At 37.0% G+C, this 23,424-nt stretch overlaps 2 protein-coding genes across 4 annotated transcripts in view; both read left to right on the forward strand.

Annotated features, from left to right (window-relative positions):
- Positions 1-1,896, forward strand: part of Nmu (neuromedin U) — a 35,649-nt gene extending 33,753 nt beyond the window's left edge. Inside the window, exon 11 of the mRNA XM_070012396.1 lies at positions 1,799-1,896. The gene's annotated coding sequence lies outside the window, so the exon portion shown is untranslated. The remainder of the gene's footprint in view (positions 1-1,798) is intronic.
- A 3,141-nt stretch (positions 1,897-5,037) lies between these two features.
- On the forward strand, positions 5,038-22,445 carry Pdcl2 (phosducin like 2). 3 transcript variants are annotated; one of them, XM_070013201.1, is made up of 6 exons: positions 5,038-5,138; positions 7,261-7,381; positions 8,143-8,233; positions 17,018-17,161; positions 21,189-21,397; positions 22,262-22,445. In XM_070013201.1, the coding sequence occupies exons 1-6, from the start codon at positions 5,133-5,135 to the stop codon at positions 22,414-22,416; spliced, it is 726 nt and encodes a 241-aa protein (XP_069869302.1). In that variant the 5' UTR covers positions 5,038-5,132; the 3' UTR covers positions 22,417-22,445. The 3 variants fall into 3 exon arrangements, with proteins under 3 accessions (XP_069869302.1, XP_069869304.1, XP_069869303.1); XM_070013203.1 differs by lacking the exon at positions 5,038-5,138 and adding an exon at positions 6,576-6,652; XM_070013202.1 differs by lacking the exon at positions 5,038-5,138 and having other exon boundaries at positions 7,296-7,430.
- Positions 22,446-23,424: the final 979 nt, after the last annotated feature.

The raw sequence follows: 23,424 nt of genomic DNA on the forward strand, positions 1-23,424 counted from the left end.
GAAGTGATTTATGATTTCTAAGAATTTGGGGATGGAGTTTTTGGGATCGTGAAGGTATAGTATCATGTCGTCTGCAAAAAGGGATAGTTTAACTTCTTCTTTCCCTATGCGGTTCCCTTTAATGTCTTTTTCTTGCCTTATTGCCCTGGCTAAGGGTTCCAGGACTATATTGAAGAGGAGTAGAGACAGTGGGTATCCTTGCCTTGTTCCTGATTTTAGGAGAATTGGTTGTAGCTTTTCCCCATTAAGTATAATATTGGCTATTGGTCTGTCATAAATGTCTTTTATTGTTTAAAGAAATGTTCCTCTATTCCTATTTTCTCCAGAGCTTTTAGCATGAATGATTGTTGAATTTTATAAAGGCCCTTTCTGCATCTGTGGAGATAATCATGTGATTCTTGACCTTGGCTCTGTTGATATGTTGGATTACATTTATTGACTTACGTATGTTAAACCATCCTTGCATCTCTGGGATGAAGCCTATCTGGTCATAGTGTATGATTTTTTTTATGTGTTTCTGGATGCTGTTAGCTAGAATTTTGTTAAGGATCTTTCCATCTGTGTTCATCAAGGAAATTGGCCTGTAATTCTCTCTTTTGGTTGGGTCTTTGACTGGTTTGGGGATGAGTGAGATATTGGCATCATAGAATGAGTTTGGGATAGATCCCTCCTTCTCTGTTTCTCTGAAGAGCTTGAGGAATAAGGGTATTAGTTCTTCTTTAAAGGTCTTATAGAATTCTGTTGTGAATCCATCTGGTCCTGGACTTTTCCTTGTTGGAAGACTTCTGATTGCTTCCTGTATCTCGTTGTAAGATATTGGCTTATTTAATTGATTGACTTCTTCTTTGCTCAGTTTGGGCAACTTGTATTTCTCTAAAAATGCATCCATTTCTGCCAGGTTTTCTTTCATTAGAGAGTATAATTTTTGAAAGTAGTCCATTAAAATTGTTTGGATATCTTGGGTACTTGTGATTTTTTCCCATGGCATCATTAATTTTGTTAACATGGGTTTCTTCTCTTCTTTTCTTTATTAATTTTGCCAATGGTCCATCAATTTATTTTTTTTAAAGAACCAGCTTTTGTTATTTTTGTTAATTTTGGCTATGATTCTCCTATTCTCTATTTCATTAATCTTCACTCTTAGTTTGGTTATCTGGCTCTGTATAGTAACTTTAGGCTCCATTTTTTCATGTTTTTCTAGTTGTTTTAATTGCAACATGAGATTATTTACTTGGTTTGTCTCTATTTTCTTGATGTGGGCACTGAGGGAAATAAATTTGCCCCTCAGGACTGCTTTTGCTGTGTCCCACAAGTTTCTTTGTGATGTGGATACCTTTCTTGAATTGCCACTTCCTCTACGGTAGAGGTTGGTGCCTAATCAGGGAAGGGTTTCACCTTAAATAGATGAGATTAAGGCTATGTATTAACTAGAGAAAAGTAGATATTATATATAATATGTTTAATATATTATACATATATAATGATTCAATTGCAGATGTGTCAAGAAATAGTAACTGTGACAATTTTGAGATGCTCACAAATCATATGAGCATTGGTATGACTGAGATTTTAGAAACTACTTTCTTATGATGATACACTGTAAATTTTTGGAAAACAGAAAAATTCCAATTGTGAAAATTTAAAGACCAAATACCAGCTAGGAACTATTTCAGATGCTCATTATTATTATACGTTGACAAAGAACATTCAGGAATGTCCATATGTAAATACGATATACACATATTTACATACTAATTTACATGAATCTAATTCACTATTTCTTTCTTTTTTTTAATAGGATAACAACAATTTTCCACAGAAACAACACTATGAAATACAAAATGTGCTCATGTTTTGTTTTCTTCTTTAAAATAATCCTTCATAAATTTACTCTGTTTAAAACACCTTTGTTTAATCATTCTCAGTGAGTTAGTTGAGATTGTAAAAGCTTAATGTATTGAAAATAAAAAAGCATCTAAAATACTTTTACTGCTATAATGATTAATAGTGTTTAATAAAGCTGTAAATAATGATGTCCTTATATGCCTGTAGCCTTTGAGTATTACTACATATGATTTTTATTTTACTCAAAATATTAAACTCTCACAGAGTTGAGTGTATAATTCTTTTGTATTATTACAATAGCTCATTCAGTTATTCATTGGAGGATTGCAATCTCAAACATAAACATGAGACACTATCCCAAAATAAATAAGACAAAAAAAGGCTGGAGGAAAAATAAGGACTGGGACTCAATTGGTAAAGCATCTAGTGCAATGGCCTGAATTCAAACCCCAGTACTGCAAAAAACAAAAACAAAAACAAAAACCTGTCCTTCTCCTGCAACATCTGAAAGGTAATGTCTTATGCTTTATTAGGAAGAAATTAATCTTACTAATACAGCATCATAAACATACCTAGGGAACTTTTTATATAAAATTCTTGTTTGGTGGATGCAGAACTAACTTCAGATGGAAGATGAGTTTAACATTCCCTCTGACTTTCCTTGTGTTTTCTTAGACACAACTCTTGGTTCCCACCTCCTCTCCTGTGGAGGTTGCTGTCAGATTAGAGCAGGGTGGCACCTTAATGGAATTAGGTGTATGCATGATTTAGAGAAGACTAGATAACAAAACTTTGCCTTTCTATTGTTGACCTATGAATAATAGAAATTATACGTATCACTAAATCGTTTCTGAATTTCACTTCTTGTCAACTGAGCAAAAAACAAAGGAAAGGGGCAAGCAGAAGAGACCAAAATTGCATTCTTTTTATAGAATTGATTGCCTTAGTAGGATACAGTCTTGGGACCCAGAGAATTAATTATATGCACAGTAATTCAACTCACCAGGACTTTTTTTTTTTTTGGTCAAAATAAGAGTTGAACATTGAGCCAAAGTTCTTACTCCCTTTGTAGGAATTTAGAAATGCACAGGTTGCCTACTTACAGAGGAGAGAAATTGTAGCACGTGGTTACAAAAATATTTGTACTTAAAAATTATCCTCTCATAGAATAGGAGAAACCCTAGGTCTCCTTGGCACAGGCCAAAATTTTCTTAATAGAGACCCAGAAACACAACAAATCAAAGAAAGGTTGGACAAATGGGATTGCATGAAAGTGCAGAGTTTCTGCATGGCAAAGGACATAGCTAGCAAGATCAATAGAAAGCCCACGGATTGGGAGAAGATCTTCATTAGCTATACAACGGAAAGGGTCTCATATATAAAATATACCTGAAACTCAAAAAATTAAATCCCCCAACAACAAATCCTCAAAGAAACAACTGCCCAATAAATAAGTGGGCTAAAGTCTTAAAGAGAAACTTCTCTGAAGAGGAAAGAAGGATGGCCAACAGACACATGAAGAAATGCTCAACCTCCCTAGCCATAAAAGAAATGCAAATCAAAACAACATTGAGATACCACCTCACCCCAGTTAGAATGGGTATAATCAAGAACTCTAATAACAAAGATGCTGGAGGGGATGTGGACAGAAGGTAACCTTATTGCATTGTTGGTGGGAGTGTAAACTTCTTCAACCACTTTGAAAGTAGTATGGAGGTTTCTCAAAAGACTCCACATAGAGCTCCCCTATGACCCAGCAGTCCCACTTTTGGGCAATTACCCAAATGTTCACAAACAAGACCACATCAAAGCTACCAGCACGACTATGTTTATTGCAGCATTATTTACCATAGCTAAGATATGGAACCAACCCCGATGCCCCTCAGTAGATGAGTGGATCAAGAAAATGTGGTATATATACACAATGGAATTCTATGCCTCCATCAGAAAGAATGACATTGTTAGGAAATGTAAAGACTTGGAAAAAATTATATTAAGTGAAGTAAGCCAGGCCCAAAGAAACATAGGTCTCATGGTTTCCCTTATTTGCAATAACTAGTATATGTCTGAGTCAAGCAGAACAGGTCAGTTAAGTTGATGTTAGGGAAATGAACCCTAAGACATATATTCAAATGTTTTTTTCTTTCATGCGATTGTTTCTAATACATTTATAACATTATTTCTTTGTTGCTTTGTATGTTCCTCCCCCACAGTATAACCCCTGCTTTCACTGTATTTGATGTTGGTATAATTTGTGGAGGGGAAGGGAAAAAACAAATCGTTTAAATAGGGATACAGGTGGACCCATTGCAACAATGAGACCTACAAGTCCTTATGTAGAAAACGAACTTTACAACTTTGGTGGGGAGCGGGGAGGAGGGTTGGGTGAGAGGGGTGGGGGGAGGATAGGATAAGAAGGGGAAACAAAGGAGGAGGCTACAATGCTTGAAAAGAAATGTATTCATTATCTTGCCCATGTAATTGTAACCCCTCTGTACAGTATTTTCACAATAAAAAATAAATTTAAAAAAATTATCCTCTCAGACACAAACCCAAACGAATATGTTAACTACTAGCAACATAGAATCTGTCTTAAGGACTAATTGAGCACTATAGATGAAGTTGGCACTGCCGACCACGTTTCGAGTTGTGTAATAAAAAACTTTTTTGTTTTTGTTTCCTAAATCTTGTTGAGTATATTCTTGGGATTATATAAATGACACCACGTGTTTTCTCCAAGTTCCTAATAAATAGCTCCCTTCTGTTAAACAGCAAGGCTGACAAGAGTCTAGATTTCTCAACAGAGCCTCCACCTCCTGAGGCCAAGATGATGTCTGCATATATATTCACATCTCACTTGAAAAATCTGATGAAAGCTCTCCATAGTTAACTCTAGAAATGATTTGTCCACTGAGGGTTAGGTATTTCTTAAATCTCTCTAAACACAGGTTATGGGTTTCTGATTAAGAGCTCCTTTGAAAGCTTCTCCACTCCAGGAGTTTGTTATTTCCACGAAGACAGGTCCAGCACCAGCCCTACCCAGCCAACAGGAGGGGAGATGCTCTACCAAGATGGTCCAGCAGCTACTGCTTCCGTAGCCAAAGCCACGCCTCTGTGTTGCCTGGCAACGGGAGTCCTCAGAGCACGTGGTGCGAAATCCTTGTTCTAATTGCCCTCCTGCTGGGCGTTGGAAACCGCTGGGCCTGGAGCTGGTTGTCCCCCATTCTTGGGGGGCGGGGCTTCAGGTCTAGGTCCCCAGTCCCCAGTGAGGGGCTTGTCAGAACATCATGCAGGTGAGGAGTCCACATACATGGAAGGGGCAGCCTATAGTGTTACAGGGGCGAGGGGAGGGGACTAACACTTGTTCTTGGTGAGTTTTGCATGTATCTCTGGATATTTTGGGGTTATAGCCCTAAGAGAATGTCATTTCTTCCATTTTCAAGACTTCCCGTTTGTCATTGGAGGAAACTTTCTGTGTTGTTTAGAATTGCCTTTCACATCTGAATCCTCGAAATCCTACAGCTATACTATTTCCAACTTGAGAAAGCATAATTTTATTTCAGTGCCCTCTTTCATGATGATCCCCTAAAGCGTTGAGTGTGACTTAGAAGGACCAGCTCTCCCTGGAGTCCTTCCTGCCTGCCTTAGCACAAAAACTGTTAGATACCCTGTTTATTGTTCTCCTGGCTCTAAAGCATCCTCCTTGAGCAGAACCTTTGTCTTCATTCACTTCTCTTCTCTCATCATCTGTTCTTTTGTTTTAAGCAGAATAAAATTCTCACTTTGTAATTTACGGAAACAGCTTTTGCCCTTCTGCTCTTCCAAATCAAAAGAACTGGGATTTTTTTTTCATACTTAATTCTCATAGTTGTGTATACAATACAATTTAATAGGATATTTTAAACAAATTATTTACCACTATGGTGGTAATCTTTTCATGTTAATAATAGACTCCTTGCAAGCATATTTTAAACAGTGTATAAAATTCTACAGCTTTGTCCTGGTTTGTATCTGCTTGTGAAGAGTTCGGCAGAAATGTAATTGAGAGTGAAGGCAACATCACACTAACCTTTCTTTCTGCCTTGGTTTGTTAATTGACATACTCAACAGCCTGTTACACAGTTCTTGTATTTTAGATATGATCCTGTCCAAAGAGTTGACAGAGAGGGAATAATGAAATAAAGCTATGACATGTAAAATGCCATGATCATTTGAGGAATGGATTTTTTTTTTTTTTGGTCAGTTGTGGGCTCTGAACTCTGGGCCTGGGCACTGTCCCTCAGCTCTTCAGCTCAAGGCTAGGACTCTACCATTTGAGCCACAGAGCCACTTCCGGCTTTTTCTGCTTATGTGGTGCTGAGGAATCAAACCTAGGGCCTCATGCATGCAAGGCAAGCACTCTACCACTGAGCCACCTTCCCAGCCCTTGAGGAATGGATTTTTAAGTAAAATTCCATAGCTATTATAAAAACAAAGAACAGTAGAATACAGAGTTTTGACTACAATTTGTTCCATTGTTCCCAAGGAATATCAAGAAAGAATGTTTAAACAGGAAAAAAGTGACCATAGATAGAATTCAGGGAAGGTTGTCTCACTGCTTAGTGGACAGGAATAAAACCTGACCCCAAAAACTTTTGGCTCAAGACAGCTTTCATAGGATTGTACAACCGACAACTTCTCATTGTTGGAAGGTCTAGCAAACTTCACACTGAATTGGATATAAATTATATTCTATAGTGCTCCAGTACCTGGAAGAAATAAGCAGAAATCCCTTGTGGAGAAAGATATCTTTATCTCAGATCTTCAGGTATTTCTATCAAGCAGGAGGAATTCAATCAAAAGTAACCCCCAATTACATAAAGAAAACTAGCAGACTTTGCCACAGATTTCTCTCATATAATTAAGTTCTATCTTTCCCTGAAAGCATCAGAGAATAGACAGCAGGCTAGAGAAACATTAGTTAAAAGATGGTCAGTAACTTGTGGGAAAACTATAAAGAAAAGATAATGACTATTCTTAAGGCTAACCTTCAGAGAAAGGAAGTTATGGTTAGGACAGCAAAATGAAGAGTAGAAATACTACTAGGCTCTTCTAAGACTTACTCCCTGAGTGAAAGTCCTGTGAATCTATATAGCTAAACATAGTCCCAAGATCATCAAACCATATGACTTATAAACTTCTTGATATTTGTTAAGTATGTTCTAGATTTATTTTTTATTAAATTTCTCAGTGTGACATCAAGGGCAGAAGATGTGTCTTCTTTCTCAAAGTAGGTAATCCCACTAGTGCTGGGAAGTGTGTCACCATTTTATTCTTAAAACACAGTTAATGAACAACTGTATACTGAAATGCAATTATATAAATACACATTAACGTGCACAGATATGCCAATAGGTTTGTTTTCTCTTTGTGCAGGATCCAAATGAAGATACAGAATGGAATGAGATTCTAAGAGATTTTGGCATTCTTCCTCCAAAAGAAGAACCAAAAGATGAAATTGAAGAAATGGTTTTACGTTTACAAAAAGAAGCAATGGGTATATTTATGTATTTGTGGGGCTGGATGAAGGTGACAATACTATTAAGGTAGCATGTACTATGAAAGAGGCATTCAAAATTATTTAATATAAATCTTACCTCTACCTTCAAAATTAGCTTAAAATGGCTAATTACATGTTGAAATCATATATTAATAAAGGAGCTGAAATATTATGCTTGTAAATTAGTAAATTTTCTTCTTCCACCATATCTCTCTACCTGTAATTGTCTTTTCTTTTCTTTTTTCTTTTTCTTGAACTCTGGGCCTGGGCGCTGTTGCTCAGTTCTTCAGCTCAAGGCTAGCACTCTACCACTTGACTCACAGTGCCACTTCTGGTTTTCTGGAAGTTAATTGGAAGTGAGTCTCATGGACTTTCCTGCCCAAGCTGGCTTTGAACCTTGATCCTCAGATCTCAGACTCCTGAGTAGCTAGGATTACAGGCATCAGCCACTGATGCCCAGCCTGTAATTGTCTTTTTTTTAAAAAAAATTCTATATAGTGTGTATGATTGGTCAAGATTTCTAGGTACTAATGGGGTCTGATTGATTTTTGCATTCCACCTGTAATCTGTCAGGCTTGTGAACTTTGAGAGAGTAATTAAACCTTAATGTTGTAGTTTCTATAATATGTAAATTATTTTGTGGTTGACTGCTACAGGTTTGTTTTAAAATATTCTGGCTATCATTAAGTATTTTTTCTTTATACTTTGGAGAGTAAAAATAGTTGTAAACAATTTGACTACAATTTGTGTTGTTTCAGTTAAACCATATGAAAAGATGACACTTTCAGAGTTGAAAGAAGCTGAAGATGATTTTGATGAAGAAGATATGAGAGCTATTGAAATATACAGGTACAGTGCTTTGTTACTTATGAATTGCTGAGTAAGAAATTGAGTGGTAATCTTATTAAGGATCTCTTATATGTAATGACTTGCTTCTCTTTTTGCTTTTTCACCATTTATGATATAACACAATGTAGGTATTATTGAATTTATCCTTCTTGGATTTTTGATTCATGTCTTTAATCAACTATGGCAAGTTATCAGGATATTAGTTCTGAAAATATTCTTTCTTGCCCTCCCCTCTGCTTCTGGGGTTACCACGATGAGTGTGTTTACCTGCTTAATAGTATCCCATAGGTCCTTCAGGCTCTGTTCACTTTTCTTCATTTGCTTTCAGTGTGTGTGTGTGTGTGTGTGTGTGTGTGTGTGTGTGTGTGTGTGTGTGTGTGTGTGTGTGTGTGTGTGTGTGTGTGTGTGTGTGTGTGTGTGTGTTGGTACTTGGGCTTGAACTAGGATTGGCCACTGTCTCTTAGCTTTTTTGATGAAGGCTACTACTTGAGCCACAGCTTCACTTCTAGCTTTTTGGTGATTAATTGGAGATAAGAGTCTATGGATTTTCCTGTTTGGGCTGGCTTTGAACCAAGATCCTATGATCTCAGCCTCCCAAATACAATTAATTACAGGTGTGAGCCACCAGCACCCAGCTCTTCATTTTTCTTCTGTTATCCCAGACTTATATATTTGGAAAAATCCTATTTTCAAGTATGCTGATTCTTTCTTTTGTTTGCTCACATCTGTGACATTCCAGAATATTTTCATATCAGTTTTTAGTTCCAGTAGTATATTTTTACTTGTACCATTTTTTTTATCCCACAAATTTTCAGTTTTCTAGATATGAGATTGCTATCTTGAAATTCAATTCCATTCTGACATTAATAAACACAGTTAGGGAAGACCCTGAGAGATCACTTCATACCCACTGGAGTAATAATTCAAAAGACAGACAAACATAGTTATGAGAAGATGGAGAAATTAGAACTCTTGTAATAGCTAGTGAGAACGCAAAATTGTACAGCTTGAACAGACATTCTGGAAGATCCTCAAGATGCAGTTATTATATGATCCAGCAATTCTATTCTTATGTACCCATGAGGTTTAAAAATACAAAGGGTGTATAGGAAGTTTCATGGCAACATTATTTACAATAGCAAGAAAGCACAAAGTCCATCTAGGAGTATAAAGTGAAAAGTAGAAAATGAATAGTATAAAGTGAATGTCCATCAACTGATAAATAACTAATAAATGCCATACATATTCTGTGGAATATTACTTGGCTATAAAAGAACATGATGTACTATGACTATGTTCTACAATATGGTTGAACTTTGAAAACAAGAAAAGAAACAGTCACTAAAGATGTATTTTTTTAAGTAGATTCTTGGATACCAAATCCTGGAAGTGATTAATATGCTTTTTAACTTTTACAATATTTTCTTTAAGTAATTTCTCAACTTTTTGATCCACACACTACAGTTTTATTTTTCAGGCAATGGCTATGGCCTGAGTACTTCTCATTAGAGATTTCATTATTTTAGAACCCTTTACTTCTGGTTATGTGACTCTGGGATATAGAGGATTACGCAGGACTTTTTAGGAAGGAGCCATCAAAATGGATGAATCACTTTTATATCTCTTCCTTTGCCTGTAATTTACTCCTATAATCCTCTGCAAAGGAAGTTGTGGCACATGTGTTCTTCTGTGAGCCTCAGTTAAAGGAAGTTATAATCACACTCTAGGTCCTGACCAAGCTCAGGACTAGATAAACAAAAAGTAATATTAAAGAAAACCCAAACTGGGTGCTGGTGGCTCACGCCTGTAATCCTAGCTACTCAGGAGGCTGAGATCTGAAGGATCGTGGTTCAAAGCCAGCCCAGGCAGGAAAGTCTATGAGATTTTTATCTCCAATTAACCACCAGAAAAAGCAGAAGTGGCTCTGTGGCTCAAGTAGTAAAGTGCTCACCTTGAACTGAATTGCTAAGGGACAGTACCCAGGCCCAGAGTTCAAGACCCACAACTGATCAAAAAAAAAAAAAAGAAAAGAAAACCCAAAACCCAAATTCTTTTCGTGTTGATCATTTGCTATGGAATAGCAAATGAATCAAGCCAGTAGCTCTTATAGCTAAATGACGTAGAAAAATCAATGTAGCCATAAACATATTTACAGTCTATATTTTGCGATGAATATACTAAATTGACTTCCTTGACCTATGTTCCTCTTCCTCCTGGTGTGGCACAATACTGCTGAAGCTAAAAAGCTGGTCCTAGTGGAGCTGTGGGTCAAGTAGTAGCATACCAACCTTGAGCAGAAATTCAGGACCTTTATCATTTAAACTATATTGAAGCAAGGACCATGTTTTGGATTCTGTTGAACATTCACAGGATATTTAATTTAGCACTGAGTTAAGTGGAGAAAGAAGTAGTAACACAAAGCAACCATTTAGGTGGTATTAGTCTAGAATTTGCTTCATGGTTTTTGAGACATTGTTCTGGCAGAAGTCTTTTATCCTTGGATTGTTGCTAGGGAGATAAGTTTCTAGAACCAACATTTGTTCCTGTGACTTTCTCAGTGTCATAGTAATTTAATACTTGGGCGAACAAGTAGCCGAGCAATTCCAGATTCCCCAGTTTCTGCATTGCAGCAAATGAGGCCTGGGCCGACCAGTTTTGCAATGATGGCTTGGAAGTAATTCCTAGTTGCCCAGCCTAGAGCCTATTCCTGTCTGTCCTTTGAATCTGCAAAGCACTTAATTCCCATATTAAGCTCTTTTCTACTTAAAAAATAGACAGAAGGCTATGTGTTTATGCCATTGAATCTTAACTGATAGTGATTGTTTGGTAAAAAATAGAGGCTTGTGAACACTATGGTGACTTCCTGCTGGCAAAATGAACCCATGTGTTTATATCTGTCCCCTGCCCAATTCCAATGAAATGACAAAGAGAAATGAGGAGAAGGAGGTGATGGGAGGAGCAAGAGAAGTAGTTGATGGTTACACCATTAAGTAGGGCATGTTGTCATCTTTGGAACAAGAATATCTTGATGTTTCTGAGTAATGGTAACCTAGGGCAACCTAATCAATCAAATTGAGGAAAATTAAGGATAGTAACTGTAAATATGCAGTACAAGGTAGGGAAAAAATACTGAAGGCCCTCAGTTTGAAAACTCTGAGAAAGCCTACCCTGTATTTTTTCTCAGTGTTCTCTTTAGGCTCTATTTTATGTGAATCAATTGTCACATAAAGAGAGGTGTTTCTAATATGGCATGTTTCCAACACGTAAAACAAGGTCAGAGAGTTTGTTTTGTTTATTGTTTTTGTGCTGGGCCTACGTCTTGAATTCAGGACCTGGGTGCTGTCTATGAGATTCTTTTTCTTTTTTTGGATTTTTTTTTAATTGTGAAAATACCTACAGAGAAGTTACAATTACATGGCAAGATAACGAGTACATTTCTTATCAAACATTGTTGCCTCCTCGTTGTTTCCTCTTCCCATCCCTTCCCATACTCCTCTCCTCTCTCTACCGGGGAGGGACATACAAAGCAGCATAGAAATCATCTTATAAATATGATAGAAACAATTGCATGAAAGGAAAAAAACATTTGAATACTTATCTTGGGGTTCATTCCACTAATATCAACTTATCTGACCTTTTCTGTTTGACTCAGACATATACTAGTTATTGCAAATAAACCATGGGACCTATGTTTCTTTGGGCCTGGCTTACTTTACTTAATATAATTTTTTCCAAGTCTTTCCATTTCCTAACAAATGGGGCAATGTCATTCTTTCTGATGGAGGCATAGAATTCCATTGATATATACCACATTTTCTTGATCCACTCATCTACTGAGGGGCATCTGGGTTGGTTCCATATCTTAGCTATGGTAAATAATGTTGCAATAAACATAGTCGTGCTGGTAGCTTTAATGTAGTCTTGTTTGTGTGATCATTTGGGTAAATGCCCAAAAGTGGGATTGCTGGGTCATAGGGAAGCTCTATGTGGAGTCTTTTGAGAAACCTCCATACTGCTTTCCAAAGTGGTTGAAGAAGTTTACACTCCCACCAACAATGCAGTAAGGTTCCCTTCTGTCTGCATCCCCTCCAGCATCTGTTGTTATTAGAGTTCTTGATTATAGCCCACAGATTGGGAGATCTTCACTAGCCATACAACAGACAAGAGTCTCATATCTAAAATATACCTGGAACTTAAAAAATTAAATCCCCCCAAAAACAAATCTTCAAAGAAACAAATGCCCAATAAGTAAGTGGGCTAAAGACTTAAAGAGAAAGTTCTCTGAAGAGGAAAGAAGGATGGCCAATAGACACATGAAGAAATGCTCAACCTCTCAAGCCATAAAAGAAATGCAAATCAAAACAACATTGAGATACCTACCACCTCACCTCAGTTAGAATGGCTATAATCGAGATTCTTTTTCTTAAGGCTAGTGTGCTACCACTTGAACCACAGCTCACTTCTAGCTTTTTTGGTAGTTTATTAGTGATAAGAGTCTCATGGACTTTCCTGCCCTGGCTGGATTCAAACTTTAATCCTTAGAACTCAGACTCTTTTTTGGGGGGTTGCGGGGGGACTGGTTGTGGGGCCTGAACTCTGGGCCTGGGCGCTGTCCCTCAGCTCTTCAGCTCAAGGCTAGCGCTCTACCACTTGAGCCACAGTGCCACTTCTGGCTTTTTTTTTTCTGCTTGTGTGGTGCTGAGGAATCGGACCCAGGGCCTCAAGCATGCAAGGCAAGCGCTCTACCACTGAGCCATCTTCCCAGCCCGAGAACTCAAACTCTTAAGTAGCTAGGATTACAGTCATGAGCCACTAGCACCTGGCAATGTCAGAGGGTTTTAAAATATATCCAGGATTTTGTTTTTATTCAACTATGAGTGAGATATGATTGCCATTGCAAACTGTGAGTTTGTTACTCACAGTTCCCAAGAGGAGGAGCCTCATCTTGCCACATACACAGGGCCACACAGGAACTGTTGAGGCATCAGAAGGAATAAGAGGAAATCATGAGTATAAGCCTTTATTATGGTAGGACTATGCAAGGTAGAGTAGGCTCTGGGCTACTTAGCCTAAAGAAGTAGCCCATAGGTTAAAATCACAAAAAAGCATTTAATTGCTCTTTATAGACCTTTTCTTTAGAACTTAGAAAGTTTATAACTGTAAGTGCCTACATTAAAAAATCAGAATGAGGAAGTGGCGCTGTGGCTCAAGCAGTAGAATGTTCACCTTGAGCTGAAGAGCACAGGGACAGCGCCCAAGCCCAGAGTTCAAGCCCCACAACTGACCAAAAAAAGAAAAGAAAAGAAAAGAAAATGATCTCAAATAAATAACCTAATAATTCACCCAAGCTCTTACTATATAAGAATGAGCCAAACCCAAAAGCAGTAGGTAGAAAGAAATTGAGGTAGAAATTAATTAAATGAACACTAAAAGAATAATAAAAATATCAATGAAAACAAAAGCCAGCTATTTGAAAAGAAAATGAAATTGACATACCCTTAGCCAAACTAATGAAAAGAAAGACTCAATAAGATTACAGAGAGACTATTACTGCAAATGCCAATGAAATTCCAATCATTGGGGAATACTTTGGAGACTTATATTCAAATACACTAGAAATTCTAGAATAGATAAATTTCTACATGTATATGACCTATAAAAGTTGAGCCAAGGGGCTGGGAAGATGGCTCAATGGTAGAGTTCTTGCCTTGCATGCATGAGGCCCTGGGTTTGATTCCTCAGCACCACATAAGCAGAAAAAAAAAAAAAGCCAGAAGTGGCACTGTGGCTCAAGTGGTAGAGTGCTAGCCTTGAGCTGAAGAGCTGAGGGACAGCGCCCAGGCCCAGAGTTCAGGCCCCATGACCGGACCCAAAAAAAAAAAAAAGTTGAGCCAAGGGCTGGGAAGGTGGTTCAGTGGTAGAGTGCTTGCCTTGCATGCATGAAGCCCTGGGTTTGATTCCTCAGAACCACATAAGCAGAAAAAGCCAGAAGTGGCTCTGTGGCTCAAGTGGTAAAGCGCTCACCTTGAACCGAAGAGCTGAGGGACAGGGCCCAGGCCCAGAGTTCAGGCCCCACAACCGACAAAAAAAAAAAAAAAAAAAAAAAAAAAATTGAGCCAAGCTGAGCCCAGGTGGCTCACACCTGTAATCCTAGCTACTCAGGAAGCTGAGATAGGATGCAGTTCAAAGCCAGCTCAGGCAGGAAAGTCTGTGAGACTCTTATTTCCAATTAACTACCAAAACTGGAAGTGGTACTGTGGCTCAAATGGTAGAGCTCAGGGACAGCACCCAGGCCCAGAGGAAACATTACAACTGAAAATAGCTGAGTAGCCAATAGCTACTCAGGAAGCTGAGATCTGAGTATAGTGGTTCAAAGCCAGCCTGGGCAGAAAAATAGTCCACAGGAGACTCTTATCTCTAATTAACTACTCAAAAAACAGAAGTGGCCCTGTGGCTCAAGTGGTATATAGTCTTGTCTTGAGCACAAAGAGGCTCAGAGAGAGGGCCTACGCCCTGAGTTCAAGGCCTCCACCCCCACCCCAGCCCACCCCCCCCCCCCCCCGCCAAAAAAAAAAAGAAAGTTGAGCAAAGAAGATCTAAACTACCTAAAAAGACCTAAACAAAGGAACAAAATTGAAGCAGTAATAGACTTCCAACAGAAAAGCCTAAGACAGGATCATAGATTCACTAATACTAGACCTTTAAAGAACTAACACAAATCATCCTCACACTTTTCTATAAAAGAGAAAGGAAAACGATGCTACTGAACCATTCTATGAAGCTAGTACTACCCTAATACCAAAATTTGGTGAGGACATAACAACAACAACAAAGTATAGACCTATTTCCTTGATCATCATAGATGTAAAAATTCTTAATAAAATACCTGCAAATAATTCAACAACATATTCAAAGGATTATACACCCTGATCCTATGATCCAGTTGGTTTCCTTCCAAGGTACTAGACGTTTCATCATATGTAAATCAATAAATGCAATACAGAACACAATAGAATAAAGGCCCCAATCACATATTCATCCTGTAGATGCAGGAAATAAAAGTCTTTGACAAAATTCAACTCTGAGATAAAAGCGTAGAAGAAATCAGGAACAGAAATAATGACCTTAACATAATAAAAGCTATATACAATAAAGCTATATCCAACATCATTCTTTTTAATGGGGAAAAACAAATCATTTCCTTTAAAGTTAGGAACAAAAAACAAGGATATTCACTCTCTCCATTCTTATTCAATGTAGTGCTAGAATTCTTAACCTCAGCAACAAGGTAAGATAAAAGGAATGCAAATAGAACAAGAAGAAGTCAAATTATCTCTACCTGCAAATATGATCCTGCACTTAAAAGACAATAAAGATTCCACTAAAAACCTCTTAGATCTGATAAATGTGTTCAGCAAAGGAGTAGCATACAAAATCAACATGCAAAACAAAAATCAGTTTTTTCAAAAACAAATAGGCTGAGAAAGAAATCAGGAAAAATCCTATTCATAACAGGCTTAAGCATAAATGTAAAAACTTAGGAATAGACATAAGAAGGCAAAAAGCATCTCCAATGTGATTCCTTAAAAAACTAAAAATAGGGTTGGGAATGTAGCTTAGTGGTAGAGTGCTCACCTAGCATGCATGAAGCCATGGGTTTGATTCCTCAGTACCACATAAACAGAAAAAGCTAGAAATGGCACTGTGGCTCAAGTGGTAGAGTGTTAGCCTTGAGCAAAAGAAGCTCAGGGACAGTGCCCAGACTCTGAGTCCAAGACCCAGTACTGGCCAAAAAAAGAAAAAAGAAAACTAAAAATAGAACTATTATATGATTCTGCTATTATACCACTCTTGTTCATATATGTAATGAGTCTAAGTCTGCATATACTAGTGATACTTACATACCTATGTTTATGCAGTGCTATTCATAGTAGCCAAAGTAATCTGCTTCATTAGCTCAACTGATGAATGGATTTAAAAACTTATGTATATGATATATATTCACAATGGAGTATTATTTACCCATAAAGAAAAATGAACTTGCCATCCAGCAAAAAATGGATGGAACTGGAGATCATTATGTTAAAGGAAATAAAGTCAGACTGAGAAAGACAAATGCCACATATTCTCTCACATATGTATGTAGAATCTCCAGCTCTTTTTTTTTTTTTTTTAAGATGACACTGTGTAAAATAGGGAGGAGTCTTTGGGGAAGGGTACCACCAGAAAGGGGAAGGTGAAAGGAGAGGTAATGGGGGGTCATATAAATATTATTAGCATACTTTATATATGCATAAATGTAGAAAAATGCAACCTCTTTAAATTGTTTAGAAGCAGGGAAGGAGGATAGTCAAAGACTAATTGATTGGGTGAATTTAAGTTGGTGAATTTGATCAAAGTACATTATGTGCATATATAGAAATATGACAGTGAAACTCCTCTGTATGATCAAAATAGTAGCAATGTAACAGGTGCTCAATAGTTAGTTATTATTACTACATATTCTCTCCCGAGGTTTTAACTGTGCATGATGCTTTGTCAGCCCAATGTCTAAATAACCTAAGTCTTACATAAAAGTCAAAGCAAATTTCTTTTACTTTGCTATACCCATGATACCATAAAGATTACATTAAAAAGTAAAATGACTTGGTTATCTCATTAATGATTATCTTTTCATTTAAGTTGTTTAATGTATAAGGACATTAATTATTGTTCCAAACTCTTACTGTATTCTCAATGATCTTATGAAAATAACATTTTTAATGTATCTTTTTTTTAAATTAGAAAAAAGCGTTTACAGGAATGGAATGCACTTAAGAAAAAACAAAAGTTTGGGGAATTAAGAGAAATTTCTGGAAATCAATATGTGAATGAAGTCACAAATGCAGAAAAAGATTTATGGGTTATAATTCACCTATACCGATCAAGGTAATTACCAGAGTGTTTAAAAATATTAATGCAATATTTTATTATGAAAGTAATTTGAATACGAAATACGTATATAAGAAATATGGACAAGTAAATGAACCATGAAGGCAACTTTCTGTTCACTGATACAAAGTGTGAGTGAGAAAGCCCGATTCTTCTTATCTTTTTCAAGAAATGGCACATAATGTCCAAAATTGATATATTAATATAGAATAGTGTAAAGTAGCCTAAAATTAAAAAAGAACTTATTAGGAAAAAATATTAATGTACTAATGTTTTAAACAATCTTTTTTGGCTTTAAGGTTCTATTCTACATATAACAGAGTATTTAAGAAAATAGTATGCTATTGTATTATTTATGGGTCTTACATATAACCAAATCTATAGTTTTACTTAGTCATTGGCTTTAGATTAAATTATATATTCATTTGTCATTTGAAGAGCTTATCACATTAAATTAGAAAAATAATCACTCTGATAGTTGGGTAAAATCTTTTATTAGGAAAAATTTGAAATTTATAGAAAAATAGAACAGGAAGACAAGCATCCTAAATATCCATCATGTAGATTCAACAGTAAACATTTTGCACTGTGTACTGTCATTGTTTCTGTGTATGGATGTGTTTTTGCATTTTCAGAATGATTTCAAAGTAAATTATACACCAGTATGATAATTAACTACTAAGCATACATACTAAGTACTTCAGTCTACATTTTAAAAACATAGGGACAAAGACTCTTAGGTAAAAGTTTTCTATACCTGTCTGACTGAGAAAAGAGAGATTGATGAACAAAACAAACACAAGTCTATTAATGGGAAGAACTTGGTGAGATGTATGTGGAAGAGATGTGAAAATGGGCTTATGTAGTATCTTACCATTTTTAGACATCTAACATTTTAGACAAGACAAAAGAGAGTGCGCTTTTGGGGCTGGCTAACTATGGAAAGGTAAATTTATAAGTAAATGAGTGGGACATAAAGGTTGTTTTAGGAAGGTTGCTCTCTCTCTCTCTCTCTCTCTCTCTCTCTCTCTCTCTCTCTCTCTAATACTATTTTTTCTCCTCTGGTATTTCTCTGGGCTGAGTTGAGTGACTTTAAGTCATTCTGCCATTCTTGCTATGGAGATGGAAGGCAGAAAGGTTGTCTTTTGTGTTTGTTCTTAGTTGCTTCCAACTCACAGTAGACCTTGTGTCAGAGTGGCATATTTAGGGATGGCATATTCCCCTTCAAGATGTTCTTCTACCTAACTGCAGTAGCATTTCCTCATCTAACAAAGTTAACAGTAATTCCTAACAATTTCTAATACCTATTCCTCACTCAAGTTTTCCCAAGTATCTCCAGATTTAATAAATACATATATTTTGTTTGTTTGTTGTGGGTAAGGCTTAAACTCAGGGCCTGAGCTCTGTCCCTTAACTTTTTTTGCTCAAGGCTGGTATTCTACCACTTGAGTCAAAGCTCCACTTCCAACTTTTTGGCAATTAATTGGAGATAAGCTTCAGACTTTCTGTATTGTGTAGCTAGGATCACAGGTGTGAGCCACTAGCACCAGGCAATAAAATACACATACTTTGAATAGTCAATCAAGGATCAGGCAGTACCTATAGCTACTTAATGTCTCTTTAGGTTCCATTAGTAGGAAATTCCCTGCACATTCCCCCAACAGTTAATTTTAAAGTGCCCAGTTTACTAATTACAATTAGTCAAACATTTCACATTTCACTGACCTAGTACAGAAGTAACTGAGAAGTAGACTTTTCCCCCAAGTTTATTCAAATTGTCCCTCTGGACAGTTCCTCAGAGCTGCAGACCATGGACAGAAACTATGACAGCAGCCTTGTTGCCACAAGTCCTTGTCTCATTAATCTCTCTTCAGGTTGTTTGAGAAATTCAGAGCAATTTATGCAAATTTTAGCACTAAGATTTACTAATTCATCAGTTTTGCAGTCAAATTTCATTGAGAACTTCCAGAATGGTTTTCTTTTCTTCCTTTTTTGTGCTGACCCTGGGGCTTGAACTCAGGGCCTAAGTCCCTGAGCATTTATACTCAATGTTAGCATTCTATCACTTATGTCACAGCTCAACTTCTGGCTTTTGTGGTGGCTAATTAGAGACAGGAGTCTCACAGGCTTTCCTGCCTGTGCTGGTTTTGAGCCATGACCCTCATTCTGTAGCTATAAGCCTCTGACACCTGGCTAGTTTTTTTTTTTTTTTTGATGATAAGAAATAAAATTTGGCATTGGGAGGGATTGTCTTGTTTTAACATGTGCAAATTCCTGGAGTTGATCCTTAGCACCACAAAAAAAAAAAAAAGGAAGAAAATACATCAGATTAGGGTAATCTAATATAGGTCAGATAAAAAAAGAGTACAGCAATAGAAAAAAAAAACAAAAAAGAGAGAACAGATATGAAACAGGGAGATGAAATCAGTATGACTCGATTGATTAACTATTAGATACTGTAGAAGAAAAAGTTTAGCCCACAAACCAACCTAATAAAATATAGGAGAAAAATTAGGTTTTTTTTAGAGGGGTAAAAGAGGAGGAAATTCATCTGCTACTGGTAGTTTAGAGTTCTTTGGGGGATGTATCTGCAGTAAGAAAAATAGCTGTAAGGAGATTCGTATTTGTGGCAGAGAAAACAGAAGGAAATTAGAAAGGTTAAAAGAAAATCAATAGCCAGGCACTGGTTGGTGGCTTGTGCCTAATCCTAGTTTTCCAGGAGGCTGAGATTTGAGGATCGTGGTTCCAAGCTAGCTGGGCAGCAAAGCCCATGAGACTCTTATCTCCAATTAACCACCAGAAAACCGGAAGTGGTGCTGTGGCTTAAAGTGGTAGAGCACTAGCCTTGAGCAGAAAAAGCTCAAGGACAGCGCCCAAGCTCTGAGTTCAAGCCCCAGGACCAACAGAAAGAAAAACGAAAAAAAGATAAATCAATAGTAAGTCTTACCACAGAGGTCAAACAGGAAGGTCATTTCAAGAATGGAAGTGAGCAAAACATACAGCTAGGTTATCACCAGGGCTGTAACTAGAGGAAAGAATGGTTATTAGAAAAGGACTCAGTTGTAAGGTATTAAGATTTTGTGAATTGAACAGAGAGAGGGAGGGAGGGTGGGAAGGAGGGAGAGAGGGAGAGGGAAAGGGCAAGAGAGGGGGGAGGAAGGGAGGGGGGAGGGGGCTGGGAAGGTGGCTCAGTGGTAGAGCGCTTGCCTTGCATGCATGAAGTCCTGGGTATGATTCCTCAGCACCACATAAGCAGAAAAAGCTGGAAGTGGCGCTGTGGCTCAAGAGCATTAGCCTTGAGCTGAAGAGCTGAGGGACAATGCCCAGGCCCAGAGTTCAGGCCCCATACCCCACAACCAACAAGAGAAGGCAGGGTGGGGAATCAGAAGAAGAAAACAGAATAACAAAGAAAGTGCCTATGAAAGGGAAGAGAATAAGGTACAGGAGGCAGGATTAGCCCTAAAACTATTTGGTAAGGCTGTTATAAATTAGAGGTAAGGGGCTAGTTTAAAAATAGGTATCACAGAAGAATTGGAAGTTTTGATCAGACTTCCAAACAATTTTAAATTTCTGATGAGATAATTCTGTATGAGGACAGCTATGTAGATGTCTGAGTTGAGGAGCTTTGGGTATGAGCTCATCATGTTAAGTTAATACATGATGGTAATGAGTAGGGCCTCTTTATTTCAACTAGAAGAGCCAAACATTGTCTGGACCTCAGTTGTTTTTGTATTTCCCCTACCCTCATGACCTACTGACCAGAGTTGTATGTAGTTTGCCTATATTAGGCGCCAGACTTTCACAGTAGTTATTTCCTTCCCAGGCCATAGTGGCACTTCCAATAAAAACTCGAGGACTCTACACATAGTTTTAGCTTTGCTAAAATTGACAGTGGAAGATAAGGCTACAGTTTTATGAGAAACTAAAGATATATTTTTGTCATAAAGATGTTTTTATCCATTTTATTACATTGAGGTGAATAGTTTGTTCTTAAATATATTATGTGTATTGTTTCTCTTTTCAGCATCCCAATGTGTTTGTTGGTTAACCATCAGCTTAGTCTCCTAGCAAAAAAGTTTCCAGAAACTAAATTTGTTAAAGCCATCGTGAATAGCTGCATTCAACACTACCATGATAACTGCTTACCAACAATTTTTGTTTATAAAAATGGTCAGATAGAAGGCAAATTCATTGGTATTATAGAATGTGGAGGGATAAATCTCAAGCTAGAAGGTAATGATGTTATTTTTGGTTTATTTATAAAAATAGCTGGTATAGAGTATCAAGAAAGTTTATTTCCTTAAACCATAGTGTTTCCCTTGCCTCCAGATCAGTTTCCAGCAATAATACTCTTATCCTAACACCCTTTGCAGAAAACCTTTAATGGTTTCCTGTCTAAAATAAGTTTACAAATTAGTCTTTCAGCCTACCTCTCCAGTTGAACTTCTCAGTGTATTTTAATGCTTGCTGCCAGCTGGCTGCTCTTCAGCCCTACCCCTAGACATACTCATCTGGGCCATCACACTTCGTTTTACCCATTTCCTTATAACTAAATTTCCCTGTGCTTTGTTCTCCTGATCCAAACCAAATTCCGATGGGTCTCATTATGAAATCCTAGACTTATTACTCATTTATTTTCTTCTCGATGGAATGTCTATAGCATGTGTATTCATTTTCTACCACTTATTCCATTCTCTTTGAGACTCATATCCCTAACAAGTGCATTTCTCCCATTTTATTTTTCAAACACAGCACAGGACTATTGCTTTTGCTGTTTTCTCAATATATCTTTCTACTTTCCTTAGTTTTTTCCCCCCTTTTCTTCTTGATATGAAGGTGCAAGCCATTTATTTTCATTTTTTGACAGTAGTGGAGTTTGAACTCAGAGCCTCATGTAGTTAGGCAAGTATTCTACAAATTGAGCGAGGCCTTCACCTACAATATTTTAGTTAATGGGGTTTTAAATATATCCTCATTTAGACATTAATTTTTATTCGAGTCACCTATAGATTTACAGTTACCAGTACAGATGAGTAATTTCATGTTTCTTTTTTTCCAAACTTTTTATCCAGTTTAATAATGGGTTATTTATTTCAGAACTTGAGTGGAAGCTAGCTGAAGTTGGAGCAATAGAGACTGATTTAGAAGAAAATCCCAAAAAAGGCATTGCAGATATGATGGTATCTTCAATTAGAAACACTTCTATTTATGATGATGGTGACAGTTCGAACAGTGATAATGATACCAAATAGGAATATTTAATAAATTGTGTTAAAGTGCACATATGCTGAATACTTTATCTTTCATAATCTATCGTTCATAGAGATCAGAAAGTTCATACATAGATCTATTTTTCATTTTATATTAAAATTGTAGTTCTTACAGCACTTCAAAAAATTCCAGGTGTATCAGAAAATTCATTGTCTTTGACAAACTAAAACTTCTGTTTACTCCTTAATACTTTTCTGTGGTGTGTCCTTTTTCTCAAGTTGGACAAAAACACAAATATCACAAGTCCCTGTGATGCTTACTCACTTCCAAAGCGACTTTCCAAAGAAAATAATAAAAAAGTCTCAAAAAATTTCAGAAATTTCAGCACATTTTAAGTCTATTATTTATGGATCTTCAAGTAAGTTCTTATTTTTATAACCATATACTTTTTCTTTAAAGTCCCTTACTTATTAAAAAAACCAACTTAATAGCATATTACAACTTAATGATTCTGAAAAGTGCTAAAGAAATATCCTTGCCGGGCGCTGGTGGCTCACGCCTGTAATCCTAGCTACTCAGGAGGCTGAGATCTGAGGATCGCGGTTCAAAGCCAGCCCGGGCAGGAGAGACCGTGAGACTCCTATCTCCAATAAAACCACCAGAAAACCGGAAGTGGCGCTGTAGCTCAAGTGGTAGAGTGCTCGCTTTGAGCTGAAGAGCTGAGGGACAGCGCCCAGGCCCAGAGTTCAAGCCCCATGACCGACAAAAAAAAAAAAAAAAGAAATATCCTTATTCATTGTTGCTTTAATTAGCTATATTATTGTCACAAAATTACTAAGTAGTTAATTATAGGATAATTAGAACAGTATGCTATGCAAATTTCTAAATCCTTAAGGCAAGGTGATAAAAAAAATACATTGTGGGACTAACCTTTGTTTAATATTCATCACAGAACTTATGAAGAAACACATTAGTAGGACACTACAGAAGATCTGTAGGATGTTGTATCTTGGGAAAAATAATGAACATGACTTATAGAGGAAAGGTTG

This window comes from Dipodomys merriami, unplaced genomic scaffold (assembly GCF_024711535.1).
Source record: "Dipodomys merriami isolate MVZ:Mamm:240054 unplaced genomic scaffold, mDipMer1.0.p SCAF_9, whole genome shotgun sequence".
Classification (NCBI taxonomy): Eukaryota; Metazoa; Chordata; class Mammalia; order Rodentia; family Heteromyidae; genus Dipodomys; species Dipodomys merriami.

Coding starts and splice junctions, on each gene's coding strand:
- Pdcl2 (XM_070013201.1), top strand. Junction 7,382..8,142: donor TTTACAAAAAGAAGCAATGG/GTATATTTATGT, acceptor GTGTTGTTTCAG/TTAAACCATATGAAAAGATG. Junction 17,162..21,188: donor ATTCACCTATACCGATCAAG/GTAATTACCAGA, acceptor TTCTCTTTTCAG/CATCCCAATGTGTTTGTTGG.